This window comes from Suricata suricatta, chromosome 3, assembly GCF_006229205.1.
Source record: "Suricata suricatta isolate VVHF042 chromosome 3, meerkat_22Aug2017_6uvM2_HiC, whole genome shotgun sequence".
Taxonomy (NCBI): Eukaryota; Metazoa; Chordata; class Mammalia; order Carnivora; family Herpestidae; genus Suricata; species Suricata suricatta.
The window spans coordinates 6,020,538-6,040,120 of record NC_043702.1 but is presented as its reverse complement, the minus strand read 5'-3'; the positions used below and the strand labels follow the sequence as shown (position 1 = coordinate 6,040,120).

The following is a 19,583-nucleotide window of genomic DNA, read 5'->3' as shown; positions in this document are numbered from 1 at the left end:
CACCTCTGCCCCCTAGCAGTGACATCTCCACCTGCCACGGCCCCAGCAAGCCCGAGCAGAAGTACGGGAGGGGCCTCGCTTTTCTTAACCTCATTGTACCAATGAACTATTGTAACACTAAAAACCCTGTTGCGGGGGTTGGGAGGGGGCCTGCCTGGCTCAGTAGGGGGAGCACGTGACTCTTGATCTCAAGGTCGTGGGTTGGGGCCCCACATTGGGGCGGGGCCTACTCAAAAGTAAAAAAAAACAAAACAGCCCTGTTGGGGGACACAGCCCTGTGCTCATTGGCGACGAAGGGCCGTGTGGTGACGGCCCCCAGGGTGCGGGCCCCTCCCCCTTTGGAGCCCACACGGGCACACCTCGCGCTGCCGCACGCACGTCTGCTTCCAGACACTGGGTGGAACCGGGTCACGTGAAGCCCTTGGTTCCCTGGTGCGTGTGGGAGGTTGATGACACACCGCAGGCCACGGCGTGTGCCGCAGCATTCGTGGGAAAGACTGCGCACTTCCACTTAGTACTTTCTGCTACAAGATGCGGACCGTCATCTGAGCTTTCAGGGAGCCACAATCCTTGGTCACAGAGGATTGTGACACATTTAATAGCCAGAAAGTCTGAAGTATTGTGAGAATTACCAGCATGTGACAGACTTGCAGTGAGCACGTGCTGCTGGGAAGGTGGCCGGCTACACCTGCTGGCTGCAGGCCACCGGGAGCCCTGAGGCTCAGGGTGCAGTGTGGGCCAGCGAGACGAGGTGTGCCTGTGGCCGGGGTGTTCGGGGACACTGGGCCAGAGGGCTGGCCCCTCGACCAGCTCGAAGCAGGGTCGGCTCGGGCCTGCCTGACCTGGGGCCGTGCCGAGAGGTTGACGTCCTCACGGCAGCTTTCAGGAGTCACCTGCCTCCACCGGCTGCCGGGCAGGGTCTGTGTCTGTCTTGCATGGCGGCGGTGACTCTGTGGCTCACGGGAGAGGTGTGGCGGGCGTCTGCATGACTGTCCCTTTGTGTGCCATTTCCACCTTGTGTCATCATCCTCGTCGTCTTGGCTCACGTGTGTTCGGAAGGTTGGGGAGGAAGGCCCGTGGGGACGCGGCTCCCAGCCTGGCGTCAGGGTGCTGTCCTCTCGTTGCAGGACCTCGGCGTGACCAAGGTGGGCCACATGAAGCGGATCCTGTGTGGCATCAAGGAGCTGAGCCGGAGCACTCCTGCCACCGAGGCCTAGCCCTGGCCCTATCGGCCTGCGTCCCCCGCTCGCCCCGTGACTGAGGCCGGGGACACGCCGCCCCTTCTCATGGTGCTACCCTCCCTGCTCCAGACGGGAAGCCTCACAGATGCCCGTTCCTGACCATTCTGGGGTGTCGCCCACACCAACACAGCTACCTTCAAGATGACACCTTGTCCGGCCCGACGCCATGTGGAGCACCGCCGCCGCCTCCCCGCTCCCGCTGGCCTGCGCCCCGGGCCCCAGGCCGGCCTGCGCGCGCTTGTCCTGCGAGTCCTCGCCTTGCCGTAACGTGCACCGTGTGGCCCCTCCCGGGGGTGCAGACCTGGCCCAGCTGGCAGCCTCCTGCACTGGAAGGTTCTGTGCCCGCCTGCCACCGGTCCTTCACAGCAGCCTTGCGTGGCCACCTGCCTGGCGCCCCCCGTGTATTTCTGAGTCTGGCGAAGATGCTGCCTCTCCTGTTTGGGGCATGTGGGGAGGAAGCACGCTCGCCCTCCGGAAGCCGACCGGCCGCCGGGTCTGGTCTCAGGCTCACAGACCCCCTCCTCGGTTGCCTTTGGTCTGTCTTGTCCTGGTTTGTGCCCCCCTCGTGAGCTGCTGGCGTGGGGACGCAGCCCCTCTGTCCCCGAGACGCCGTAGCCTCCCATCTCCCCGCAGACAGAGGATGTGTCTACGCGAACCTGGGGTCCGTGAGTGCGATTGCTTCCTGGGCGCTGGGGGGTGCCTCTCTCGTTCCGGGGGCGCGTTCTGACCGCCTCCGCCCCTGTGGGTGGCTGTCTGCCTCATGCCGCTCTCGCCCGCGTGCCCTCCTTGTCCCCCCGACGCCGGCACAGCTCACCCTGCAGGGCCCTGTAAGCCGGCTGAGCTGCAGCCAGGTCCCCACACCCCTACCCTGTAGCTCGTGTCACCCCTCATCCATGTGAGGGGACGGGGCTGCAGGCACCATCCAGTAACCCTCGGGGGGTCCTTGGGGGGGTTCTTGGGGGGCTCACCGCTAAACAGCATCTGCCTGCTGCTCGCTCAGCAGGCCCCTCCCCCTCACTGGTGTGCGTGGTGGCCCCCCCACCCCTACCCCGTGAGCCCGGCCAGGCCTCTGCTGCCAGCTCGGGGCGCTCCGGGGCCTGGTGGGGATCTGGCCTGCTCCTGTCCCCGAGGGTGGTGGCGGCGCCCGCTCGGGGCCTGCGCTCTGCGGTGTGCTCAGCCGTTGTGCGTAGCCTTCCCCACTCCGACGTCCCCTGTGCCGTCCGCTGGCTGCTTCGGATGTGGGAAGGCAGAGGGGGATCGTCTGGCCAGCGCAAGTCACTGGCTTTCAAGATAGAACAGGCTGACGAAGGAGACTGTGGGACCCAAGCCCACGGTACCAGACGGCGTCGGCTCTGCCTCCTCTGGCCGGGCCCGGGGCTCTGGGGTCCTGGGGGCGAGCCGGGGACGGGCACGCGCTTGGCGAGGAGGGGAGTGGCGGCCGGTGCTGACGCTGTGGGCCGTCCTGTGCCCTCTGTGCGCTCCCTTGGGCAAGCCCAAGGACTGGGGGAAGCATGGGGTTTAGTTAAAATGTTGTCGACGATTAAAACAACACTGTTTACGTAAAAACCGTTTTTCTGATTCTAGTAAGTTAGAGGTGATGGCGTGAACGTGGGTGTCGCATGGACGTGTCGGTGTCGGGCCGCGTCGCTGTGAGGCCGCTGCTCTGCCTGCGCCCCGGCGTCCCTGCCGTGGCTGGGCGTGTCCCGCGGGGCCCCTGGTCCTCTCCGCATGGAGGGAGGGAGGAAGGGTCCTGGGGAGTCTTGGAGAGAAGGTTTTGTGCCCTCGGGTGGGGCCTACCCCTCATATTTATGATCTTAATTTATACAGTGCCCGCCGGGGAGGCAAACGCCTCCTGGATCGCTGTGTACAGACCCAGTCTGGGCTTGTAAATAGGTTGTTCTGTGTATAAATAAAACCTTCCACTGTCAGATTCCTTGTCGTCATTCCTTGTTGCCCGGGTCTTTCCAAACTGGCTTCAGGATTATGTATCCTGGCTGCTCTAGAAGGAAGTTTGCTGTGGCTGAAAAGCAAAGTGGAAAGCCGCTGTGTTTCCTAGGGTGTGGGTGCGAGGGTCTGTTGCACAGGAACTCCGGCAGGAGGTGGGGCCCTGGGCGGGGCAGAGATGGTTGAGCCTGGACCAGCTGACTGAGGGAGGGTCCTTTTAGCAAATAGTCTTGTGCTCCTAAATCTTTCATATAAAACTGTAGACCACAAGCTTTTCTCTGTGTTTACTCACATACCTTTATCCCAAGGGGCGGCCTCTCCAAGGTCAGGGTCACTCTGTCATCTCCCGGTTCCCTGGGATGAGGGATGGTGACTGGAGTTACAGAACTGAACACGAGGCTGGGAGGGTGCAAGAAGCCACCACCGTGGGCTTTGAATGTATTGGCCTCTCCAGCAGCTTGTGTCCCCCTTTCCTTGCTCATTGGAGCCCCGGCTTCACTCTGGTGCACTCCCTCCTACCATGCGGCCATCCAGGATCAGGCCTCACGGCTACGAGATGGCTGCCACCATTCCGGGCATCACACCCAAATCTGACCACGTCCAGGGTAAGGTATGTGAGAGCAGGTGATGGTCTCCTGTGTCTCTTTAAGTAAAAGGACCTCCCCTTGTGTCTCACTGTCTAGAATTGCATCCCAGAAGCTTACCAGTCCGTGCAGAAGGAGTGGGGAGATGCCGATGAGGACTGATCGTGACGCTGACTGCTGACACACTTCCTGTTTTATGCCAGGTGCTGGCCTAGTGCTCCGCACAGACGAACTCCCTTATTTCTCCCAACAGTCCGACATCTCACAGATGTGGAACAGATTCAGGTTCCCAACTTGTCCCACGTGCCACTACCAGCATGTGGCAGAGGTGGGAGTCACAGGCAGGTGGGTGGATCCTGCCCCAAGTGCTGTCCCGTGTCCCAGGCCTGACACCGAGCTCAGCCCACAGGACAGGTGAGAAAACAGGCCTGAAACCATCACACGCAGCCGTCCTGGTGCGAAGCCTGGCCCGGGCGGCTTGCCAGGGGCCCTGGACGACCGAGTGGCGGGCAGCAGCCTCCACTGTGGCCTGGGGCAGACAGGCGGCTTCCCCGTGAGGCCGCGTGGGCGGTTGGGGGGCAGACGCCAGTCGAGGGACGAGGGCGAGGGTTCAAGTGTAAGGCGATTGCAGGACTTGCCACTACAGCGTTCGCGGAAGGCGGCGCTGACGCTGCGCCCCGGCCCGAGTCCGTCCCCCGCCCCAGTGCTCGCCGCAGGTGACTTGATCTCTGTCTCCCCGACTCGTGTCCTGTTAGGGAGGCCTCGGAGCGTGTGGCTCGAGCCAGAGCACTTCCCGTTCCCGGCACAGTCACGGGGGGCGGGGCTGTTTCAGGCGCTCAGGCCGCAGCCCCCTCCATGTGTCACTTGGGGATCTGGCCCATGTGGCCACGGTGGCTCTGGTCACCTTCCTCCTGGGGAGGCGCGAGTGCAGATGAGTGTGCCTGAGGTTTCCTGAACTCACCGGGGGGACCGGCCATGCCGGATGTGCGGGGGGGAGGGGCCGGGGGCCGTGCTCATCTGCTCGGAGGTCCCTCCGCTAACACACCCCTTGTCCTGCTGTCCTCCCTTAGGTGGTTCCAGGTACTCGGATGGAGGGGGCACCGGTGGCTGACGGGAGAGGAGGGGCGCCCTCCAGCCGCAAGCTGACTTAGGCACTACTTGGCTGGCAGTGTTCCGTCAGCCAGCCTGGCATTCACCTGCTGCCCGTGGTGCTGACGTTGCACCCGGAGGCTGAGGGCTGGACCCGGGGACCATCCTTGGTCCCAGGCCATGTTCCTGGTGGTGTCTTGGGTTGGCGCGTGGCCTTGACTCCCTGAACTCTGCTGGCTTCCAGCTGCATGTCTACACTGTGTGGTAGTGAAAGGTGGTTTGGAGGAAATTAGGCTTTGGGGCAGAGAGAGGCAAGAGAGGAAATTGAGACACATCTAAGCACTTCCTCCCCCCGCCCCACTTTCTGTGTCCGACAGCCCTTTGTGGACGGAGAACTTGGATTCTTGTGGTTTCTTCTGACCCTGACTGAACTCGTCCTCCGTGCTAAGCAGGGGCTCTGTGGATGCAGCCGCCACGGCGGGGTGTGGGTGTCCTTGCAGAATGCAGCGAAGACTTGGGTTTTTTTCTAAAGGTGATATCTAGGCTGGCATGACTTTTTACTTGTACTGATCCTGCGTTTAAAAATTTAATATTTTGTTCATTATGGATTTTTCTGCATTAATTTTGACTTCTAAAAATGCTGTTATTAAAAACAGATGTCTTGATTCCTGAGATTTTTGGGCACCTGCAAGTTTTGTGCCTTAGGCCTCCACTCGCCCAAGTCCTGACCCTTTGGCTGTGTGATCTATTTGTGAACATCAGACTTTGGACTGTCTCTTGGCATTTGTAGAAGCCACAGCTTGATGCTTACAAACATCAGTTTCCTGTCTCCTGCCCTGCTCCCAGAACCCCCACACCATCTGGGTGATCCCAAATGTGCCCCTGTAGATGTGACCACATTTTCCAATCTCTGCAGTTGACCTTAGTGATGAGACCAGCTTTGACCAAAAGACACATAAATATTAACTGAAATCTCCAGAAAGTTTCCTTTAAAACATAGACGCCTTTCTTTTTCCTCCTGCTGCTAGCCTGGAGGGTGGACGTGATGGGCGGAGCTCTAGCAGTCAGCCTGGGCTGTGAGGATGGAAGCCTACTCCTTGGCATCTCCGTGTCTTCATGAAGTCCCTTCCCACACCTGCCATGCTTCTTTTATGTGAGTGAGAACTACACGTGTCTTGTCTCTGAGTTGAACCTAATCCCTGTAGTTTTTCTTCCATAAAAATTTTGTATTTGGAAGGCCAAAGCGGAAGCATAGAGACATGGGTTATACCTGTTACACAGGTGGGAGACCAAAGAAGGGGGACCCCAGGGAGGGGTGAAGCGGTACGAAGAAGCTTCAGGAAGACTGGTGCACTCGTGGGGCCTGGAGGCCTCTCCAAAGCCAGGTCTGAGGGCACGGCCTGGACGGGGCTGCTCACACCAGGGGAGGCAGCTCTGACCCCACCAGCCCGGCCCGCGCTGTTGGGCTGTGTGTCCGCATCAAGCAGGCGCTTGGGCACCGCCCGTCTGTGGTTTTCATCACGAAAGCGAACCAGGTTTGCAAAACTTGTAGAGGAAAAGCCGCCGGCTGGGAACAAGAGGCTTTGTCACTCTCGCTGTCGCCGGAGGAGAGGGGCCACGAGCTTCCTGAGCGCTCACAGAAGCTGTTGCCAAGCCCCACGCTGGCCGGTGGGAGCCCGCGGCCCTCGGCCCCAGGGTCATGCGTGTGAGGCCTCCAGGACGCGCACACTCAGGACTGGGGAGGGGACTCGAGTGTGGTCAGGGCGTCGGTGGGGCGTCCGCCCTGAGCCATCCGAATGGCTCCCCCCTCTGGGCCTGATCTCCGCTCGGCCTGTGGGCACTGGAGTTGCCCCAACCAGCCTGGCCTGGGTTCAGTGACCCGGAAGTGCAGGGTCCTGGCCACTACGCCGCACAGCCAGTGACACAGGCCGCCTCGGAGTGGCTGCTCTCCCAGGTGCAGGGGTGCAGGGGGCAGAGAGGAGGTAAACACGCCCACAGTGAATTTATCTTACTGGCCGCGCCGTGGGTGGGTGTGTCACGGAGCACAGAATGAGAGGGGCCCTTCACAGTGAAGTCCTGTTCCAGAGAGAAATTGGCATCTTCGAAGCTGTGATTTTTGATCGTCAGGAAATTCTGGTGAAGTCCACCCAACCCCCCCTTTGCCAGAAAACCATTCTAGTGGAATAAATGTTCTGTGTAATGCAACCAACCCCTGTCCCTTCTCCAGAAACCTCCAGTTTCTTCCAATACATCTTCCCCAGGAGTCTGGATTTAAATTCCTGAAGCAGGACTGAGACCGCATTTCTAAACATCAATATTTGGCCTCTGAAGTGTGTGTGGGAAGAAGAGTGGGCAGAGCGGGAACAGCAGGTGCGCATGAGACATGGCGACACGGCGACGACGGGAAGAATGGTTTATTGAACGAGGCCCCACCCCCGCGTGGAAGGACGAAGGATGGACAGAAGGCAGGACGAAGGCACGTGCGCCCAGGCGGTCTCCGCTAGTAACGTCTTACAGGGCCTCGGGCTTCTCCAGAACAGCTTTTTAGTTACTACGTCACTATTCCATGCCCTTACAGTGAGCCCGTGTGAAAGGAACGGATGCAGAGGGACGGGCTTCCAGCCACGCCCCCCTCGCGTCTGGTGTTGGCATCACGGGAGCCACGCAAGGTGCATCCGTGGAGCCCGTCTACACCTGCGAGAGGTGGGGGGCGGGGGCAGATCCAGTGTCTGGGGCCCAAGAGCAGCCTGCGCTCCAAATCTGCCTTCTCACGGTGCCACCACTTCAGTCCAAACGGGGACGTGACCCAGGGCCTGACGCCAGACACGGTGTCTCCCCTGGCGGCTGTGACTGTGCCGGGGGCCAGCTGCGTGTCCATGGAGCTCACACCTGACTTCCCGCCACCCCCCGCCGCCGAGCGTGGTCTCAGCAGCGGCGGGGATGGGCTGGCGGGAAGGGACGTCATGGCCTCACGCCAAGAGCTGCCCCAGAGCCTCCCCTGAGGTCAGAGTGAACGCGCTCCCGTCTCAGGAATCCTGCTCAGGCCCGGCCGGCAGCGCGCGTCCCGGGGTCCTCACCAGCCGGCTTGGGGCCAGATGCCGATGCGCCAGACGCCGGTGAAGCCTGCGAGTGTTAGCCACGCTTAATTCGGAAGAAAAGGATCCTCGTTTTGTTTGGAGGGAGCTTGGGGTCAGTGGCTCAGCCCACGCCAGGCTTCCGGACACGGGCTCCAGCGTGTGCAGCAGCGAGAAGGTTCTGCTCACGGACAGCACAGGGCTCCTGAACCGCCACCGGGGTCACCACGCCTGAGCGTCCCTTCTCCTCAGCAGCGTCCGCTGAGCCCGAGGGGCCACCCTGTCCCCTCATTCTGAAAAGAGCTACTGCTTTAGAATCGGTTTTAATGAAGACCGAAGGGAATCCTGTGGTGTGTGGGGGCCAGGAACCCCCTCTGCGTCCCAGCACGAGCCTGGCCAGCCCCTCGGTGTGAGCTGAGCTGTGGGAATCCGTGTTAACACACATACAACCACCCCGTCTGAAGAGCAGAAGCCAGAGCGTGAGCGCTGCGGACGCCGGAGCGGCCGAGGTTACAGCGAGCCGCGCTCTCTGTGCGCTTCCTTATTCGGATGGCGGCCGGGTCACGTGTGGTGCAAGGGCAGCGCGTGATCGGCCAGCGGGGGGCACGGCCGGTCTGTGCATGCCCCCGGTGGTTGTGTGGCTCGGCCACGTGACGCAGTGCACTTGCCTGGCGGGAGGTGGCACGTCCCTCTGCCTGTAGGAAAGCGGAGGGTCTGGAATCGTGTCCGCAGAGGTCGGAAGCCACACAGCGGCGCTCACGACAGCACTTGGTGAACTGTGGCCGGCGCAGAGTGCCCGCTGGGCGCTGGGACCGTGGGGCCACCGGCCGCCACCAGCGTTATCTGAAACTCCCAACGTGGATGGAAAGAGACGCTTCTGGTGCGCGGGCCCGGGCAGGCGTCTTGGCGCGGGAGAAAGCGCCGCTGCTCTTCGCGTGAAGGGCTTCTGGGCTGCGGGAGACAGGAGGGGCTGTCACGAACTCACGGTCATGGATACCACAGGCCTCAGCAGGCTGAGGGACTTGGAATGACATCAGAATTCATTCCAACTTCTCGGGGTCAAGATAGAAGGGGCCACAGGGCTGTGTGTTTGCAATTCTGACGGGTATTTCCAAGCTGTTCAGTTGGAGGACCTCAGTTTACCCCCCCCCCCCCCCATGTCAGGACAGCGGGTCTTGCACCCGGTCCACACGGCAGGTCAGATTAAGGGCTTTTTCCAGTCTGCCAGGTGCAAATGTCTCCCCGCGGAGTCATCTTTACCTTTTGACTCAAAGTACAAGCCGCTGGAACGCCCGGATCTGAATGGCCCAGCCCCCTGATGTGCTACGGATGTGCGCGCGTGAGTGACCCCCCTCCCGCTGGGCCCTCTTCCTTGTGCTATTTTTTTCTGGCCCCGCTGGGCACCCCTGGCAGCATGCCTGACCCCTCGGTACCCAAGGCAGGGGTGGGGGGCGGGGGCTGAGCAGGGCTCAGGCAGTGCGGCAGGTCGAAGGCTGCTGCAGTAACTCGGGTGAGAAGCAGGCAGAACAGGGAAGAGCGCACTGAGGACACAGACCTCAGAGACTGGAAGTGGGGAGCAGGGTAGGGCCGTGGGGCCCCTGATGGGGCCCGTGTGGGGATGACGTGGATACGGGGCTGAGAGCCACGTCCAGGCACATAGAGTCTGAAGTATCAGTACTGATGGAATGTTCCAGCAGATTCTGGTAGGTGTGCCCGGCTTGGGGGGAGAGCTGGGCTCCGTGAAGAGGGAGAGTCCATACTGGCAGAATGCGGAGGGAGCACACGGGCAGGAGCTGGGGAGGGCGTGGGGTTGGTGTGAGCAGGAAGGTACTGGGGGAAGGGCAGTGCGCAGAGGCTGGAGCCGCGCTGTGACGGTGGGCGGGAGACCAGACCCGGGTGCAGAGGAGTGGGGGAGGGTTTCTTCCCGGAGAGCTGTGGCCCACGTCACCCGGTGTTCTGTCCCTGTGCCCGGAAAGCCCTGCCAGGAGGTGATCTAAGGAGCACGCACAACGCAGACGGCGGCGAAGGGGGTCCGAGCTCGGTCAAGGGCGCAGGCAGGAAGAGCGGGTGTCAGGGCCTTTGAGGGGCCGCTGCCCGCGCGGGGGAGACCAGCAGTACCTTTTCTGTCTCCCCAGAGCGAGCTGCTTCTGTGATTCCTTCCCCAGGTCATCTCGGACGGCACCAAAGTCTTCGTCGTCCTCAACCAGGAGGTTCTAGATTTCAAAATAATGAGCGAACAGTGTTTTCAGATCTCTTCCTAGCGTAGATTTAAGGTGTATGTAAAAAATATATCAACACAGGGTCTAAATTTACATGAACTAAACGAACATAAAACATCCTGGTGCTGGACACACGCGGCCACGATGCAAATGCCGGCCAGCCTGCTCTCTCCCTCCGAGCGTGCGGCCCCGCTGACGCGGCGCAGGGGCTCCGGCCGAGGGAGGGAGACGCAGGCAGGGGCCCTCCCCGGCGGTAAGCACAGCTGTTTAGAAATCCTGTCACCGTGGCCACCTGCACACCTGCAGTGACACCGTGGGCGTCTGTTAACTCCTCGGCATCCCCAGATGCTGTCCCCACGTTCTCCCGAGGGACCAGACCTCCCTGCTCCTGGCACGTGCCATCGGCTTCATACACGGATGTCATTCACCGTGAGCCCTGGCCGCCCCGCAGTCCTGCCTCAGCACAGGGGGACTGAGCACGACGCTCACAGGAAGGAACCTGTGTCCAAAAGTGGCGATTTTGAGGCCCGCCACCTGCCACCCCACATGACTGACGGCCTCAGTCGTGTGCATCTGGGAGGGGCAACTACGTGCTGAGATACTGAGGACACGCAGGAGGCTTCTGCTGCTCTTACAAGTTGCTCTCAGGTGAGACAAACTAACAAATACGATGCAATCTCCATTCTGGTAGGTGGTGCATGAGGAAGTTTATTCGAGTGAGTGGTGTAGGACGTGATTTTTAAAAACTAACTACAGAGAGGAAATACAGAGGTAATGGGACAGATGTCCACGTCCTTAGAGTGACTGCATCCCGCCGTCATGGGAAAAAAAGGGGTGACATATGTGGACGGAGCTTCATAGATTAAAAAGATGCTCAGAGAAAGCTTTGACCATGTTTCATTTTCCAAGGAAAATGCGGATTGTCGCTGGCCCTCCGCCCTCAGCGGCCAGTGCTCCGTGGAGGTGGGCGTGGTTGCTGCCACCCTCCCTTTCTCCCAGTTACTACCCAGGGCCCTCAGGGACCCTCCGCAATTTACAGGGTTTTACATTTCCTGCAAATGACCATTTTGTGATGTTGTTTTCAATCTTAAGTAACTGGATGTCTGTGCTGACGTGCACCACTCTCACTTACGGATTTTATTTGCTGTGTTCTAGATCACCATATTGATACTTTCCTTTTGATCTGTCCCTTTCTGAGGGTCATTGAGGTCTTCCCAGTTTATGCTGCGGTGAGCACTCCATGTCCCTCACTCGTAGGTGCGGGCCAAGCCGGTTCTGTCTAGACCGTCGGGCTTGCTGCGCACGAGTGTCAGCCTGTCCAGCGCGCAGCTGCTCCCGGGCCGGGCTCCTGCCGGCCGCTGCCCCCTGCAGGCCCCGCTCCCTGGCCGTTCCGTTTCCGCCTGAGAACGGTCGGTGTTCATCCCGGCCCGGCTGTCCTCTGTCGGGCTCTTTCCTGACTGACTTACAGAAGTACTTCAGGTTCCGGACCATCCTCCTTGTTGGTTACGGACCTTGTTCCTCTTGGTGGCTTCTCACTTTTTGTCATTTCCTTTGATGAACTAAAGGTTTTACTTTTTTTTTTTTTTTTAGAGAGAGACTCTCAAGCTCCATGCTCAGTGTGGAGTCCAGTGTGGGGCTCGATCCCATGACCCCAGGATCATGACTTGAACCAAAATCAGGGGTCAGATGCTAAACTGACTGAGCCACCCAGGTGCCCCTACAAGTTTTACTTTTAGTGCACATTTACCCGTCCTTTTCTTTATGGTCTGTGCTTTTTGTCTCTTATTTTGAGAAAATCCTTATGGCTTTAGAGTAAATCTTCTAAAGGTTGGAAATCTCTGCCTTTCACCTTTAAGTTTTCATATTGACATGTTTGGTGTGAGCAGAGCTGAATACAGATTTTCCAGGGTCTGAAGCTCATATAAATTTGGGGACCTGCTTTATGAAAATTTCTTCTGTAAGAGTAACCCATTCTCCCAGCACCATTTCCTGAATAATCTATTTTAATGTCACCTCAAGTTCCCCCCGCTCCTGCCTGCCCTGTCGCTTAGCATCTGGTGAGGCGAGCATCCAGACCATAGTCTTTATTTTATTTTTGAGAGAAAGAAAGAGAATGAGCAGGGCAGGGGCATAGAGCGGGAGACAGAATCTGAAGCAGGCTCCTGGATGTCCGCGCAAAGCCTGATGCGGAGCTCAAACTATGAACCGTGAGATCATGATCCGAGCTGAAATTGGGACACTCAAGTTGGGGTCCAGGCGCCCCTGGACCTTGGTATTTAAACATCTCAGCTCCTCCTTGTGAATTTGTCTCTTACTGGGCCAGCACTAACTTTACTCTTTCTTTTAGTTTATTGTCAAGTAGTGCCTCCTCCATGCCCATCACCCCCCTTCCCTTCTCCCCCTCCCCCGTCAGCCCTCAGTTTGTTCTGTTTTCAAGAGCCTCTCATGGTTTGCCTCCCTTCCTCTCCTTAACTATCTTTCCCCTTCCCCTCCCCCATGGTCCTCTGTTAAGTATCTCCTGTTCCACTTATGAGTGACAACATATGGTGTCTGTCCTTCTCCGCCTGACTTATTTCACTTAGCATGACACCCTTGAGGTCCATCCACTTTGCTACAAATGGCCATATTTCATTCTTTCTCATTGCTATGCAGTATTCCATTGTGTAGATAAACCACATCTTCTTGATCCATTCATCAGTCAATGGACATTTAGGCTCTTTCCATGATTTGGCTAGTGTAGAAAGTGCCGCTATGAACACTGGGGTACACGTGCTCCTATGCATCAGCACTCCTGTACCCCTTGGGGAAATCCCCAGCAGTGCTATTGCTGGGTCATAAGGGAGTTCTATGGATAGTTTTTTGAGGAACCTCCACACTGTTTTCCAGAGCGGCTGCACCAGTTTATATTCCCACCAACAGTGTAGGAGCGTGCTCGTCTCTCCACACCCTCGCCAGCATCTATAGTCTCTTGATTGTTCATTTTAGCCACTCTGACTGGTGTGAGGTGATATCTCACTGTGGTTTTGATTTGTGTTTCTCTGATGATGAGTGACGCTGAGCATCATTTCATGTGTCTGTTGGCCATCTGGATGTCCTCTTGGGAGAAGTGTCTGTTCATGTCTTTTGCCTATTTCTTCACTGGATTATTTGTTTTTTGGGTGTGGAGTTTGGTGAGTTCCTTATAGGTTTTGGATACTAGCCCTTTATCTGATATGTCATTTGCAACTATCTTTTCTCATTTCATTGGCTGCCTATTAGTTTTATTGTTTCCTTTGCAGTGCAGCAGCTTTTTATCTTGATGAGGTCCCAATAGTTTATTTTCACTCTTGATTCCCTTGCCTTTCGGGATGTGCTGCAGTTGAGGTCAAGGAGACTATTTCCTGCTTTCTCTAGGATTTTGATAGTTTCCTGTCTCACATTCAGGTCCTTCATCCGAGTTTACTTTTGGGGATGGTGTAAGAAAGTGGTCTAGTTTCATTCTTCTGCATGTTGCTGTCCAGTTCTCCCAGCACCACCTGCCAGAGAGGCTCTTTCTTCCATTGGATACTCTTTCCTGCTTTGTCAAAAATTAATTGGGCCATATACATTTATGGGTCCAATTCTGAGTTCTCTATTCTATTCCATTGGTGTTTGTGTCTGTTTTTGTGCCAATACCATACTGTCTTGGCTTTGTTCTTCAATATTACTTTGGCTAATTGGAATCTTTTGTGGTTCTATACAAATTTTAGGATCGTTTGTTCTAGCTTTGAGAAAAATGCTGGTGCAATTTTGATTGGGATTGCATTGACTGTGTAGAGTGCTTTGGGTAATAATGACATTTTAACTATTTATTCTTCCAAACCATGAGCATGGAATGTTTTTCCATTTCTTGGTGTCTTCTTCAATTTCCTTCATAAGTTTTCTATAGATCTTTTATATTTTTGGTTAGATTTATTCCTAGGTATTTTATGGCTTTTTTGTGCAATTGTGAATAGGATCAGTTTCTTAATTTCTTTCTGTTGCTTCATTATTGGTGTATAAAATGCAACCAATTTCTGTATGTTGATTTTGTACCCTGCGACTTTGCTGAATTCATGGATCAGTTCTAGTAGGCTTCTAGTGGAGTCTGTCAGGTTTTCCATGTAGAGTATCATGTCATCTGCGAAAAGTGAAAGTTTTTCATTTTTGCCAATTCTGATGCCTTTTATTTCCTTTTGTTGTCTGATTGCTGATGCTAGGGCTCCAGCACCATGTTAAGCAACAGTAGTGAGAGTGGACACCCCTGTCGTCTTCCTGATCTCAGGGGGAAAGCTCTCAGTTTTTCCCCATTGAGGATGACATTAGCTGTGGGCTTTTCATAAATTGCTTTTATAATGTTTAGTAAGTTCCTTCTATCTGGACTTTCTCGAGAGACTTTATTAATAAAGGATGCTATATTTTGTCAAATGCTTTTTCTGCATCTATCGACAGGATCATATGGTTTTTATCTTTTCTTTTGTTAATGTGATGTATCACATTGATGGATTTGTGAATACTGAACCAGCCTGAACCCAGGAATGAATCCCACTTGATCAGGGTAGATAATTCCTTTTATATACTGTTCAATTTGAATTTGATTTTGCAAGTATCTTGTTGAGAATTTTTGCATCTGTATTAATCAAGGATACTGGCCTATACTTCTCTTTTTTGCTGGGTCTCTGTCTGGTTTGGGAATCAAAGTGATGCTGGCTTTGTAGAATGAGTCCAGAAGTCTTCCTTTCATTTCTATTTTTTGGAATAGCTTGAGAAGAATGGGTGTTAACTCTGATTTAAATGTCTGGTAGAATTCCCCAGCCATCTGGCCCAGGGCTCTTATTTGTTGGGAGAGTTTTAAAAACATTTTTAAATGTTTATTTATTATTGAGACAAAGAGAAACAGAGCATGAGCAGGGGAGGGTCAGAGGAAGAGGGAGACACAGAATCTGAAGCAGGGTCCAAGCTCCGAGCTGTCAACACAGAGCCCAACACGGGGCTCGAACCCACAAACCGTGAGATCATGATTTGAGCCAAAGGTGAACACTCAACCAACTGAGCCACCCAGGCACCCCTGTTGGGAGATTTTTGATAATTGATTCAACTTCTTCACTAGTTATGGGTCTCTTCAGATTTTCTCTCTCTTCCCATTTGAATTTTGGTAGTGCGTGTGTATTAAGGAATTAGTCCATTCTTTCTAGGTTGTCCAGTTTGTTGGCATATAATTTTTCATAGTATTCCCTGATAATTGTTTGTATTTCTGAAGGATTGGTTGTAATAAATCCATTTTCATCCATGATTTTGTCTATTTGGGTGCTCTCTCTCTTCTTTTTGAGAAGCTTGGCTTAGAGGTTTATCAATTTTATTTTTTCAAAAAGCCAATTCTTAGTTTCACTGATCTGTTCAACTTTTTTTAATTCTATTTTTTACTTCTGCCCTGATCTTTATTTCTCTTCTTCTGCTGGGTTTTGGGTGCTCTTGCTGCTTTGCTTCTAGTTCCTTTATGTGCACTGTTAGAGTTTGTATTTGTGCTTTTTCTAGTTTCTCAAAATAGGCCTGGACTGCAGTGTACTTTGTTCTTAGGACTGTCTTTGCTTCATCCCAGAGTTTGGGTTGTTGTATTTTCATTTGTTTTGTTTCCATAAATTTTAAAATTTCTTCTCATTGCCTGATTGGCTCATTTGTTTTTTAGTAGGGTGTTCTTTAACCTCCATGTTTTTGGAGGTTTTCCAGAGTTTTCCCTGTGATTGATTTCAAGTTTTGTAGCATAGTGATCTGAAAGTGTGCATGGACTGATCTCAGTTCTACTTATCAAGGGCTGCTTTATGATCCAGCATGTGATCTATCTTGGAGAATGTGCCATGCATACTTGAGAAGAAAGTGATTTCCATAGCCTCAGGGTGTAGAGTTCTAAATATATCTGTCAAATCCATCTGATTCAATGTGTCATTAAGGTCCATTGTTTCTTTAGTGATTTTCTGTCTAGTTGATCTATCCATTGCTGTAAGTGGAGTATTAAAGTCCTCTGCAATTAGCACTTTCTTATCAATAAGATCGTTTCTGTTTATGAATATGAATTTGGGTGCTTCCAAATTTGGTGTGTAGTCATTTATAATTGTTAGCTCTTCCTGATTGATAGACCCTGTAATTATTATATAATGCCCTTCTTCATCTCTTGTTACTGCCTTTAAAGTCCAGTTTATCTGTATAAGTATGGCTATTCCAGCTTTCTTTTGACTTCCAGTCACATGATAGATATTTCTCCACCCCCTTACTTTCAATCTGAAGGTGTCCTCAGGTCTAAAGTGAGTCTCTTATAAACAGTATATAGATGGATTTTGTTTTCTTATCCATTCTGATACCCTGTGTCTTTTGATTAGAGCATTTAGTCCACTTACATTCAGTGTTATTATTGAAAAATATGGGTTTAGAGTCATTGTGTTCTCTGTAGGACTTATGCTCATAGTGGTGTTTCTGGTACCTTGTGTTCCTTGCAATATTTCCCTCATAAAGTGCCCCTTACAGTTTCTTGTAGGACTGGTTTAGTTGTGATGAATTCTTTCAATTTTTGTTTATTTGGGAACACCTTTACCTCTCCTATTCTGAATGACAGGCTTGCTGGATAGAGGATTCTTGGTTACATATTTTTCCTGTTCATCACATTGAAGATTTCCTGCCAAGTTTTAGTAGATATGGCTGCAACTACTCTGATAGGTCTCACTTTGTATGTTAGGGCCCTAACTGTTTTTATCCCTAGCTGCTTTCAGAATTCTCTCTTTATTCTAATATTTTGCCAGTTTCACTATGATGTGTCATGCAGAAGATCAATTCAAGTTACGTCTGAGGAGAGTTCTCTGTGCCTCTTGGGTTTCAATGTGTTTCCTTCCCCAGCTTGGGGAAGTTCTCAGCTATAATTTGTTCAAGTACCCCTTCAGCCCCTTTTTCTCTCTCTTCTTCTCGAATTCCTATGATATGGATATTGTTCTATTTGACTCCATCACTCAGTTCTCGAATTCTCCTTTCATGCTCCTGGATCAATTTATCTCTTTTTCTCAGCTTCCTCTTTTTCTATAATTGTGTCTTCTAATTCACCTATTCTCCTCTCTGCCTCTTCAATCTGTGCAGTGGCCACCTCCATTTTATTATGCACCACATTTATAGTTTTTAATTCATCACAACTATTTAAGTTCTATATTCTTTGTAGTAATAGTTTCTCTGGTGTCTTCCATGGCTTTTTCAAGACCAGTGATTATGACTATTCTAAATTCTTAGTTATGTAGATCATATTTGTTTTGAGCAGTTCTGTAGCTGTCATTTCTTCCTGGAATTTCTCTAGAGGACAGTTCTTCCATTTCGTCATTTTGGGTAGCTTTCTGTCTCTTGTAAGTTTTAAAAGCTTGTTATGTGCTCTGCACCTGTGAATTCTGCTATATTAAAGGAGGCTCATTGACTGTCCATAGCCTGTCCATTCAGGAAGTGTTCTTTTAATGGTGTCCCTTGGTAATGTATTTCCCTACTTGCAGTGGTATTTGGGACTCTCCACCAAGTGTACTTCGGCTTGTTTCTTGAGGGAGCCCTATTAGGTTGTCTTCTTAGTGGACTCTGTCTTGCATTTTCCTCCCAGACTCTTGCAGTTCAGTGTCCTTTAGCTTCAGCCCTTCTTTGTGTGGGAGATGTGGGCAGGAAGTATGAAACTCCCTATTTCTCCACCGTCTTGCCAATCCCCAGTCCCCGGGAGAAAATATTTCCAAATCATTTATCTGGGTCTTTTGCTTTTTGAGATGGTTTCTTCACTCAGTCACACCTGTAGGTTCAGGAGCCGTCTCATCCTCCAGAGTACACAGGTGCTCATGTTGCTCTAGTTTCTGCTCCTCGGACTTCTCTGAGGTGGCAGCTTTCCTTTCTGGCTGCGCAGGGCAGTGTTCAGCACAGCAGCCCTGTGTCCCGCCGCCAACCATGAGCGACAAGAGCTGTGAGTACGGCCGTGCAGAGAGCGCCAAGGTCCTGGAGAAATAGCTTCGCTTGCACGTGTGTGCTCCACGAGCTCCCGAAGAGCACTGACTTTACAGACGTGGGAGGAGCTGCTGTCTTAGTACCGGGCGGCGTCCCTTCCAGGAGCCTGATCATGCTCTGTGTCTCACTGAAGCTTCAGTGCTGCTCAGTGTTTTGTGCTCTCTGGGGAGGTCTTCTAAATCTTTCAGCTGGATGCGTCCCTGGGTATCTTGTAGTTTTATGTGTATCCATCTTGGAGTCTTTGGACCTGTCTTAAACTGCATGTAACAGTTTTATACTTTCCTTTATTTCTCTCACAATTTTTGTTTATTTACTGTTCTTTGGAGAGGGTCTCCCTGTTCATTACAATGCTAAATGGAAGTGGGGCATAAGGAAATACTCATTCTTTGAGGTGAAAATATCAATCAGATGAGTAATTTCATCCCAATCAACTTAATATCCATAAATTCTTAAACCAGGATTAAAATGACTGGTTCTTCACCTAAAGTATTACTGTGTGACAAAGTAGGTGTGTCCAAGGCAAGCCAGGCGGCTCAATCATTTACGTAGGAACCGGATCCCAGATGAGAGGCAGGAAGCCGTGGGGCTGATTCAACAGGTGCAGAAACAGGGATTTGGTATCACAGTGCTCGCGCAGGATTAAAAAAAAAAACAAAAAACAAACTAGGAATGGAAGGACAAGTCTTCCCCAATACAGGAACCTGCTGAAACCTACAGCCACGCACTTAACTGTCAAACTTCAAAAGCGCTTTTATGTGAGTCAAACCCAGATGAAAGTTTTGATCCTCAGGTCCCACTGGCTCAAAGCCCACTGCCGGGTTTTCCCTCTTCTCCTTTCCAGGCTCCGAGACCATCTGGAGAAGACGGGATTATCTGAGCCTTGAAGAGCCAATACAACTTCTCTATGAGATCTGGTACATTTGCCCCTACGTAACTTACCTTAATACCAATAGTGTCTCCATCTTTCAAGTAATAAGGCGCCCCCTGCAAATTATCTTGTTTTTTCTTCTTTTTCCTCTTGGTAATTTGCTGGTTCTATAGAGAAATCAATCATCTTGAATAAAGGAAAGTCAACCTCAGGTTCTCACTACGTTCCCCATCTGAGAGAAGGCACAGCAGCCTAGTCACTACACCAGCGAGGCCCAGGCTCTCTGAGGAAGGCCCCCAACGTTACCCAGCTGGAAACCGGAAGCCACTCGAACTTTTCGGGGAAATACTTGGCGATTTCGATCTTCTCCACAGGAAGAGAGCAGAAGTGGGCGACGCACTGCCTCAGGGAGCAGGCGGTCCAGCCCTGGGCAGTGTCCCACACCAAGTCCACGTGCGGGGCATACGCCCTCCTGCCGGGGATGCGCATCTGGGTCCTCAGCACCACGTCGTGGGGCCTGCACCAGAAAACAGGCGCGTGTCAGACTGAACCAAGTGAGA

General features: G+C 53.1%; 2 protein-coding genes and 1 long non-coding RNA gene across 9 annotated transcripts in view; 2 read left to right on the top strand and 1 right to left on the bottom strand.

Moving 5' to 3' along the window:
* Window positions 1–3,171, top strand: part of DGKD (diacylglycerol kinase delta) — an 81,280-nt gene extending 78,109 nt beyond the window's left edge. Inside the window, exon 30 of the mRNA XM_029933573.1 lies at window positions 1,128–3,171. Coding sequence (XP_029789433.1) covers window positions 1,128–1,217 — 90 coding nt within the window. The 3' untranslated portion in view covers window positions 1,218–3,171. The remainder of the gene's footprint in view (window positions 1–1,127) is intronic.
* A 4,084-nt stretch (window positions 3,172–7,255) lies between these two features.
* USP40 (ubiquitin specific peptidase 40) overlaps window positions 7,256–19,583 on the bottom strand; it is an 80,966-nt gene continuing 68,638 nt past the window's right edge. For 6 of the 7 annotated variants that reach the window (XM_029933565.1, XM_029933567.1, XM_029933569.1 and 3 more), the window contains 4 exons: window positions 19,330–19,540; window positions 19,095–19,190; window positions 10,051–10,145; window positions 7,256–8,883 (listed from right to left, as the gene is read on the bottom strand). In XM_029933565.1, coding sequence (XP_029789425.1) covers window positions 8,772–8,883; window positions 10,051–10,145; window positions 19,095–19,190; window positions 19,330–19,540 — 514 coding nt within the window. In that variant the 3' untranslated portion in view covers window positions 7,256–8,771. Of the gene's footprint in view, window positions 8,884–10,050; window positions 10,146–17,581; window positions 19,010–19,094; window positions 19,191–19,329; window positions 19,541–19,583 lie in introns of those variants that run through there. The other variant, XM_029933568.1, reaches the window with a different exon arrangement.
* On the top strand, window positions 10,053–19,576 carry LOC115287309. The gene is made up of 3 exons (XR_003906396.1): window positions 10,053–10,799; window positions 18,997–19,069; window positions 19,197–19,576. It is a non-coding gene; the product is annotated as an uncharacterized LOC115287309 (long non-coding RNA).